Here is a 9,989-nt window from a genome sequence, read left to right as displayed (position 1 = left end):
GGGATGTAAAACCAAGTATTTGCCTATAAATATGAACTAGCAACTTGGTTATGCCTTTTTGAACAAAGCAAAATTATGAGAAAAAATTCTGCTTGTAAAACATACATAGCTGTACCTCACAACAAACAGGAAACAGAGGTTAAATTTGCCTGCTGTGCTAAGTTTTTCATGTGTTCTGTCAATGTTTGCATGCTTATGTAAACATCAGACAGTCAGAAACCAAAGGAAAGCTGTGTAAATTTTAAGAGACAAAAACTGCAAAGAAATAAAAACGGAAAGAAAAAGTGAAGAGGTGGAGATTTCTGAGAAAGAGAAACAGAGACATCCAGTTTGGCTTCAGATACAAAAGGACCTTTCTGAAGTCCCAACATGTGGTTTCCTAAGGAATACAATGTTAGCCTTGCCATGTCTCTCTCCAGACAAGTCATTCAGTAATGAAAGCTCTTAAAAAGCAGAAAGTTAAAAATTCCTTACATGTAATACTCTTTTAAATTAAGATAGCTTGAAAATTTATTATTCTGAAAGAAGAGGACTTTAAAGGGCTATATTATTAAGACAATTCACTGTGTTAATGATAGTGATTTTAGTTGGAAAAGCACTGGCAAGAGAAAAGAGGAACGTGAAGGTGAAAGGTTTTTTGTTCTTAATTCACGATTTTCAGTCCTACTGTAAATAGGCTAAATACGAGAAGTGGGAAAAAAAAAAAAAAGAAAAAACTTTAAGACTGTTTCATGGTAACAACTAAGGTTGCTGAAATAGGAAGGTCTGATGCATAATCATCTATGAAAGAAAAAAAAAGCATTTCTCTGACTTTGAAGCTGTGTTGATTTACACCACGTCTATCCTTCACAGTTCTGGTCACATGGGAAGGAAGATGGGAGGAGAACGGAGGGGAAAATGAATTATTTTTATTTGTATTTAATGAAATTTGGCTTACGGGCTTTTATGTGACTCAGTACTGAACATCTGGGACTGATCACAGGATCACAAACTGGAAAGCAGTCATCTGGCTTTTAGAAGTGCAACTTTCAGTTCCTGTTCCACAACTTTTTTTTTTTTAAATGATAAACAAAACTGCAACAGCCATTTTAAGTCTCCTTGAAAGTTGCAGCCACAGTATTTTTCCACGTTGTGGCATCAGACAGCTATTAAATTTTATTTAATTCCGGAGTGGCAGTAGTTTCGAGGATTGCTCTCCATACATATAGTGTTAATTCAAAACATCTCCCCTTCAAGGTTTTACTAAACAATGATCATCTTGGGACTTCAGTTTTTATTAGTTCCATTCTTCAAAAACATCATGGGAGAGGCCCAATATGTAATGCAAGATGCAACACTGATGAACTACATAGACCGGCGTATCCTATCTTTAGAGGTATGTGCTATTTATATCACTTAATAATACTGTCTAAATAGAGATTTAGAAATGCATGGAGGGGGTGAGGTGACAAACACTGAAGTGTTTGTATTCTAAACAGTATCAGGAAGGTAAGTTTCCAGCGTTTCCAAAAAACTACAGTTAAGTAAAACCTTTAACTATAATGGTTTCCAATTATTATTTACTGTAGGATATTATTTCATGGATTTACACTTTACTCTGTTACCACTTATTTTGTTGTTTTTTGGTGCTATATATTTTTACATAATCAATGAAACTTAGCCAAATATGCAAGTGTTTCACATGCAGTCAGTCCATCTGAAGGAATGGTATAGTATTATCAGAATCACCATCAGTTATTAACAAGGAGGCAGAAAACAACACTCAAAATACTTCCATGTACAGATAAACCTATGTGTCATTTAAGACATTTCTGCAGTGTATCTTCCCTTGAATTAGGATTCGAAATAACCCCCTTGCAGCTGGGAGGCAGAAACAGGTATTTGCTTTCAATTATATGAAAATATCAGTTCAAAACATTTGATGAATTAAGTCTTTTACAGTCTACTAACTCTAAATTCCCTCCCTCTTGCACTATCTTCTTTTCAGTACAGCCAAGAATCCGACAAAAAAAAATCTCACATCAAAATCTCCATCTTCCAAAAACACACCACGTAGGACCTTGGTCAGAAGAGGGCCATTTACGTGACATGGTCTCTCTCTTAGATTGCCCACATGGTAAAAATAAAAATAAAAAAAATTGAGACTGCTTCACCAGAAATCTGACAGGAAGAGTTTCTGGAAAGCTAGTCAGAGATCACGTGTCCTCAATTCTCAGGCTATTCCCACTCTTAATGTACATAAGCAGCAATGGACCCATTTTTCAAATAGAGGGGGGAATTGTAAAGGAGATAATAGCAGAGCTTTTTAACTAACTGTGAATGAGACTGACATCTATACAGATTATGTATGTATTTCTATGTAAGACCTTTCTGTGTTCTAACTCAAGAACAGACTGGAAAAATGCAACCAAGACATAATGGATTATGTTGAAGAATTTCGAGACTTTTCAAATATGGTACTGTCACGCCTGTCAGAACTGAACAGTTACAAGACTGAGGTTAAAAGTGAAGTAGAGGATTTGCTAACAAGAGTTGAACGAGCACAAAGGGACATTGACTACTTTGGATCTGTGAGAGAATCTAATACGTGTATAGAAGTAGATGAAGATCTGGTGAAACAACAGCTATTAAAAGAAGCAGAAGAAAGAAGGAAACTTAAACTCATGCTTAATGCAAGTAAGAATGCTTCACATACAGGGATAACAGATTTTTGCAGGTTACATGAATACCAAATATGATAATATTCTTTTTATGTGTAAAATTCTAGTTCTTCAAAAAATACCTTTTACATATGGTGGGAGGGGGAGTTAAGGAAGTACAGTTCAAATATTTTGCATATACTGAGATATACTCAAATATTTTTTTTAATTTTCTAATAAAGAGTTATTGCAAAGTCCCCAGAACAATTGAACAATTGCCACTGCATTTCAGTTGTACTGAGGAATTAATGGTGGTCTTTGTTATTTGTACTGGCAAGAGTCCAAAGCTTTTAGGTGAATTCAAGTTAATAAAACTTAATTCAGTACTGCATTTTCCTTCTGTTTTGCTGCCCTCTGTTATTCTGTTAACCATCTTGCCCACTGTGTACTTTAAACAAGGTAGCACAATGGATTAGCTACGAGCAAAGTTCAGTTCTAATTTGAAAGTGTAAGGTATCCGTTATGAAGAATATATGCAATATATAACTGTCCTAAACAAAGTAATTTTATCACTATAAAGCATCTTTATCTTTGGAAAGATGTTTAGATATGCACAATATATAATTTACATCTACTTGATGTAGTCTGCTCCATTTTTGTTCAAACATAGTAAGAAAAGAAAACAGTTCCAGGAGATAAAGGCAGCTCTTTTAAGTAGCTAGGTGAAAGATCTTCAGCATCAACCATGCAATTCCCCTAGCTTCAAAAGAAATGCACTGAATTAATTTTACAAACAAGTTCACACCTTTCTTCAGGCTTTCCTAGCAGCAGAGTATTAAGGCAGATAGTAACAGAAGCGACCACCTATTCTGCTTCTAAGCTCTACTACTGAAGTGTTTGAGAGGTGTGAATATCAAGACTTCATGTCAAGATGTACACTTTTCTGAGCATTAGAGAATTTTAAATTATTTGAGGTAAGGACACTTAAAAATGAATTTTTCTGAGAGCTTCCAAAGGGGAAAACATCCCTCCTTAAGTATTACTTTTAATTTTATTGCAGCAGTTCACAGTAAATTTATTTCTGTCAATACTAGTAACTCTGTGTCTCCATTATTATATACTATTCAGAAGTTTAGCTTTGTTTTTTAGTTCACAGTTTTTGTTTTGTTTTATTTTTTGCTGAAGCGCTGAGATTGACAAGGTTAAATAAATAAAAACTAAAACTAAAGTCCAACATAATTACTAGGTTTAGTTCAAGCTCATGCACACTTGAAAATACATTATGTCTTATTACATATACACACATGTACATGTGCACATAGTGACTATTTTTATGTTCAGTTATTGATACTTTAATCTGTTTCACCCTGCTTTGGGTGGAACTGGTAAATTCTCTTTTGCATATCATAAGACTTGTTAATAGTAAGCCTGTAAGGTATCCGCGGATAACGGGGAAATTTTTTTGTATACTTTCTGCTCACTGCACATATCTCAGTTCCTCAGTCTTCCAGCAAGATGTCAGGAAAGCCAATATGAGATAACGTTATCTCTCAAGGAGAAATCCTTCATAGATTTCAGATTGTAATTCAGTTATTTGATATATTTCTTCTGTATATGAGGAGCACATTGCTGATGCCTACTAGATAATAAAAAAAACCTTAACTCAAGGATTTTAATCTATCTAGTCAATAAATGTTAGTTTCAGGAAAGCTGTTGTAGATTACTGGAGAAAGCTGCAACCAGAGTAAGGGACTTCTAGTAGTCAGTGCTGTACTGCTTTGGGAGGGGATATCAGCATACACAAACAACAAAGGTTGACTTTAAAGGCAAATGGAACCTTGCCAATGACTTCAATAGGTTCATATCAGGCCAGTAAGGGAACTGTTATTTTGCATTCTCTATTTCATCTGCTGCCAGAACTTCCTGCCTTAAGGCTTTATTTGTTCTGTTTACTAAAATGGCTGCACTTAATTAAAGTCAATTCATTAAACTTCAAGCAGCGTCTCTTGTAATTTGAGTACCTTTGGTAAACAAGCTTGTTAATATGCTTTGCAGTTTCTTTCCCTAGAAAGACAGTACCCAATAAAGACCTTAGACTCTAAATACCTGGGTCTTCAGAAGCTTAGTGCTTTTGGGTCTTAAACATTTGTGCAAAGAACATACAGAACATACCAAAGCCAAAACCGTAGGGGTTGGAAAGGACTTAATGAGATCATCAAGTCCAACACCCCTGCTAAGGCAGGTTCCTTACAGTAGGTCACACAGGCAGGCAACTCAGTCTGTCTTGAGCATCTCCAGAGAAGGAGACTTTGTAACCTCTCTAGGCAGCTTGTTCCAATGCTCTGTCCCTCTGCCAGTGAAGAAGTTCTCCTTGTGTTAAGTACAGAACTTCCTGTTGCTACAGTTTCTGCCCATTGTGTCTTGTTCCACTGTTGAACCTCTCAGTGAGAAGGGCACACTGCCTGCTCACTGCCACTCTGTGGTACAGCAGGCCACACAAATCCTCCACAGAGCTTCACTCCAGCAGGTCAGCCTCTAACCTTACTGATGCATGCAGTTATTCCTACCCAGGTACAAGACCCATGCTCATGAGGAACCCACAATAGATTCCTCCCTGACCACCACTCTAGTCTTGTTCAGGACTTCTTGAATGGCAACACAGCCTACCAGTGTGTCAGCCACTCCTCCCAGCTTTGAATCACCAGCAAACTTGCAAGGGTAGACTTACCCCTTCATCCAGGGGAAAGATGAAGATGCTGGACAACACGTAACCCAGCACCAACTGGGGAATGCCACTAATTACAGGCCTCCAACCAGAGTCCACACCACTAATGACAACTCTAAGCTCTGACAGTCAGTCAGTATTCAACCCATTTTACAGTCCACTCATATCTATCCCACACTTCCCAAGTTTCATTACAAGGACATCGTAGGAGACAGTGTCAAATGCCTTGCTGAAGTCAAGATACACAACATTCACTGCTCTGCCCTTATCTACCCACCTGGTAATGACGTAAAAGGCTGCCAGGTCAGTCAAGCACAATTTCCCTTCGTTGAACTCATGTTGACTACTCCTGATAACCTTCTTCTCCAATTGCTTGATGATGGCATCCAGAACACCTCTCCAGGGATGGAGTGGAGGCTGACTGGCCCACAGTTCCGCAAATCCATAATTCTTATTGAAGACTGCTGTGACATTGACTATCCTTTCATCCTCAGAGACCTCTCCCATTCTTCAAGACCTTTCAATGACAATAGAGTGGTTTGCAATCATTTAGGCCAGCTCCCTTTGCACATGTGAGTGTAACCATTCAGGGTTCATGGATTTGCATGTGAAACCATGATTTTGGCTCTCTGATCAGATCTACCTCAACCAAGGGAATTCTTCCACTTCCCAGACTCTCTCTCTTCCAATGTCTGGGACTCCTGAGGACAGCATTAGTAGTGAAGACTGAAGCAAAGAAAGAATTCAGTATCTCCATATTCTCAACATCCCCTGGGCATCCACCTCATTCACCCGCATATTTCCTAGTCCTCCTTCTACTACTGACATAAAAATGGCTTTCTTGTTATCCTTGACCTCCTTTAACAGAAACAATTCCAAGCAGGCCTTAGCCTTACTTGAAGACTATGGTAAAAGATTTGTCCTTATTTGATTCCACCAGTCATACTTCTAGCATAAGAATTAGTAATGCAAACTACATCTGTTCTCTTAATCTTCACATCATTAATACAAATATAGACATACATATATCAGAGAACACCTTGGGTTAGAGGGGACCTTAAAGATGATCTAGTTCCAACCTCCAAGCCACTTGATCACGCTACTCAGGATCCCAGCTTTTCATCCATCAGAACCAAGCTCTTCACCACAAAGCTGTTCTCAGTGAGTCCTTCTCCCTGCATGTATTCAAATCCAAGATTGCCTTGACCCAAGCATAACACCTTGTACTTCGCCTTGATAAACTTCAATGGGAAGTCACGTGAATACTTTTCAAGCTTGTCCAGGTCCCTCTGGATAGCAACCCTTCCTTCTATGATGTTAACTGCACCACTCAGATGATTAATAAAAAAAAAAGAAGCTAGTAGAAAATAAGAAAATCAAGAGGATAGATTTTACCCTGTGTACTTCCAATAAGAAATAGGTTTAATTATTTTACTGCACTGATCTAACTCCTCTTTGAAATCAAAATTCTATTCTCTAAAAGGGCTATATGACAATAATCAGGGAATCACTACTGTGTTATCAGCTTTCTGTCAAGTACATGAACTGAACACCTTTTGAATAACACTGGACTAATAGAGCAGTACATATAGCTGAACATTTATGGTTTTTTTGGCAGGAGATGTCAAGTATATAATAAAATCAGGTTCAACACATGTTCAACAACAGGTTTAACATAGCTAAATTGCTGCCACTTTTACTGATATATTCACCTTGTCCATTTAAGCTGGTTAAAGAAAGTAAATAATTCAAAGAAAGGAAACTATAAAACTCAAATATCCTAACTTGACTTTTTTTTTCTTTGGGTATTTACTTACAGGTTGTGACCACATGCTTGCAGGTATAAAGTCCCTAAAGATAGTTAAGAAGACTGGAGATAAACAAGGTTCTTGGATGAAAGACCCTGGCAAAAAGCATACAAAGATTTATTTATTAAATGGTCCTGTGAATAATGTTATTTTTGAATTTGCAAATATCATGACATTCATGGAAAGCAATCATACACTGAAAGCTCGCAGAGTCATCCTGCCATTTCCCTGGGAAGGGACTGGCCATATTATTTATCAGGGTTTCCTGTTCTATCACAGACATGGCTCCTTAAATGAAATAATTAAATTCAATATCCAGAAAAGAAATATAGCTGACCATATGCTATTGCCAGGCGCTGGAAGGATTCCTGCCTATCAGCTTTCTCCATCTACAAAAATAGATCTTGCTATTGATGAGCAAGGGCTCTGGGCAATCCACGCAGAACCAGAGATTGGAGGAAACCTTGTGATTACCAAAATCAACCACAAAACCATGTCAGTGGAACACACTTGGGATACAACATGCAGCAGTAAGGATGCTGAAGCAGCTTTCATGGCATGTAACACCCTCTATGTTGTGTACAATTCTCCTAGTGGAGGCACCTCTCACATACAATGTGCATATGATGTTCTGGGTGCTGTAAATACTTATGAGATACCAGTATTGCATTTTCCAAAGCGCCAGGGTAGCCATGCCACTATTCATTATGATCCCAAAGAAAAGCAGCTCCTTGCCTGGGGGGATGGATCCCAGATTATTTACAAGCTTCAAAACAAGCAAAAAGCTTAGAATCTTCAGCAACTTTTCTTTGAATCTTTTTTTCTTTACATTTAAATCTTACAATCTCATGTCATTGTGGAATTGTAATTAAGATACACAATATCCAGCTGCTACAACTTCCACTTCTTTCACATGAATTAATGCCTACACATACCAGTGATCTTAAACAACCATCCATTTACAAATAGAACAAAACCCCATAAATAAGAATTCATGAATTAGTACCATATGAATACATACACACAAACAAGTCTTAAAGAACAATGAAAAAAAATACATACCAGTATGTATACCTGCACACAAACATCTTTCTGATGCATACTCTTCCTATTAAAACTATACTTTCAGCTTCAGCATCATGGACATTAATTCCTCCCTACCAAAAACATGTTATCTTACTGCCTTCAGTATCCTGCAAAAAATCACTGCTGAAAGCACTGTAAAAACCACACGCTACCAGAGAAGCTATCTATAAAGATTTAATAGCAAAGACTTATCATATCACTAAGCAAAGGAGTATTGGTCCAGCAAACACATAAGTTGCAGCTAGCCAAACACACTTATCAGCAGATTTGCCACCTTCCAAGTTTTTTCAGTGTATCGCTGCTTGTTTGTTTGTTCTTAGATCTGTTCTGAACCATATGTTGTTTAACTCTTTTACTTATCAGTAATTGTCAAGTGTGACAGTGGAGAGATAACTTGAGACACTTTCTCAATATTTCCAAACATTTCTCTTGATCATAGCTAAATATTTCTTATCCTATTCTCTAACTCCAGCAAAGTATCTATACAGACAAAATGCACCAGATGAGCCCAGGTAGTGCAAGTGTGACTTGCTCAGGACATCACTTGCTCCGTCCTGGCTTTGCAAATAACAGGTGAACTCCACAGAAATACAACTTCATCTGCTCAAAAAAAAAAAGAATATACACACTAGACACTTGTGATGTACAGGTTCTGGCTTTAGCTTTTGGATTTTAACTGGATATCACAAAGAGGTACCCTTTTGTTCTTTATACTGAAAGTGCTGACTTGTTTAAAGTCAGCTTACACAGAACAAAAAACATCAGGGAATTATTTTGTAAAGGAGTTCCTGAACATTACTAAAAGCATATGGACTGATAAATTACAATATTAGTCTGATTTTAGCAAGAGAAAAATCTATCATTCTGAATAGCCTTAATAGACTACAGCATTAGTTCCATGCTACAGAAACCACAAGAAGCAGTTAAAGACATCTTATTCTACAGCCTTTTATTCCTCATCTGTAAAATTAAACATGCAAAATAGAGTATCAACCACCTCCGCAACGCTTTGAAATCCTCACTGTAAAAGGATATGTAATCTTGACTTAAATAAAGGCTTTTGACATAAACACGATTATGCATGCTCTTTCAGAAAAGGTATTCCTAGAGGCCCTGTCTATTTAATAGCACATAGAGCACAGGACACTTAGAATTCTACATTCAAGGTAGCTTTATCAATCAACAACCTCCCACCCCCCCCAAAAAAAAAGAAAAAAAGCAATCAGGCTAGGCAGCCTCTGAATGTTGCTGCCTACCTGGGAAATACAAACTCCATAATAAATTCACAGGTGTTCTAATTTTGATAAAAAGGAAGTCCTGAATGGATGAGCTAAGTTACCTCAAATCACAGTAAAAAAGTTCACTCACAAGGAGCAGCAAAGTTAGACTTCTCACCTCAGAAATACATAAATGATGACATCTTCAAATTACAGCTCTTTGTTTTATAAGTGATGCTGATTTGCTGACCATTTATGTACAAACAGAAGGAAAGATCACTGAATAAATCTGCCTCAACAATTTGCAAGGACTTTCATGACCCAGACTTCACACACTGCCCAGGGAACTTACTCCAATTTACAAATCACTGGATCATTCTCTAAGCCTAAGTTGTTTTTCCTTTCTTGCTATAATACAGCCCTATATATTTCTACCTTATCTGGAATAAGAACACCAAAGCAGCTTTATTTCACCAACCAGAAAGTTAAACAAACCTATAGCCAATCTCAAAGA

The 9,989-nt window shown here is 37.3% G+C and overlaps 1 protein-coding gene across 2 annotated transcripts; it reads left to right on the top strand.

Annotated features, from left to right (window-relative positions):
* The first annotated feature begins 1,116 nt into the window (after nt 1-1,116).
* Nucleotides 1,117-7,974, top strand: OLFML1 (olfactomedin like 1). 2 transcript variants are annotated; one of them, XM_065755366.1, is made up of 3 exons: nt 1,117-1,375; nt 2,388-2,676; nt 7,184-7,974. In XM_065755366.1, exons 1-3 carry the CDS (start codon nt 1,250-1,252, stop codon nt 7,960-7,962), a joined length of 1,194 nt encoding a protein of 397 aa, XP_065611438.1. In that variant the 5' UTR covers nt 1,117-1,249; the 3' UTR covers nt 7,963-7,974. The 2 variants fall into 2 exon arrangements, with proteins under 2 accessions (XP_065611438.1, XP_065611439.1); XM_065755367.1 differs by having other exon boundaries at nt 1,300-1,375; nt 2,393-2,676.
* Nucleotides 7,975-9,989: the final 2,015 nt, after the last annotated feature.

Source organism: Cyrtonyx montezumae, unplaced genomic scaffold, assembly GCF_038088225.1.
Source record: "Cyrtonyx montezumae isolate F1298 unplaced genomic scaffold, pur_monq_1.0 scaffold_10, whole genome shotgun sequence".
NCBI classification, from domain to species: domain Eukaryota; kingdom Metazoa; phylum Chordata; class Aves; order Galliformes; family Odontophoridae; genus Cyrtonyx; species Cyrtonyx montezumae.
Note: the sequence above shows the minus strand (reverse complement) of the source record. Positions and strands in the feature narration are given on the sequence as shown.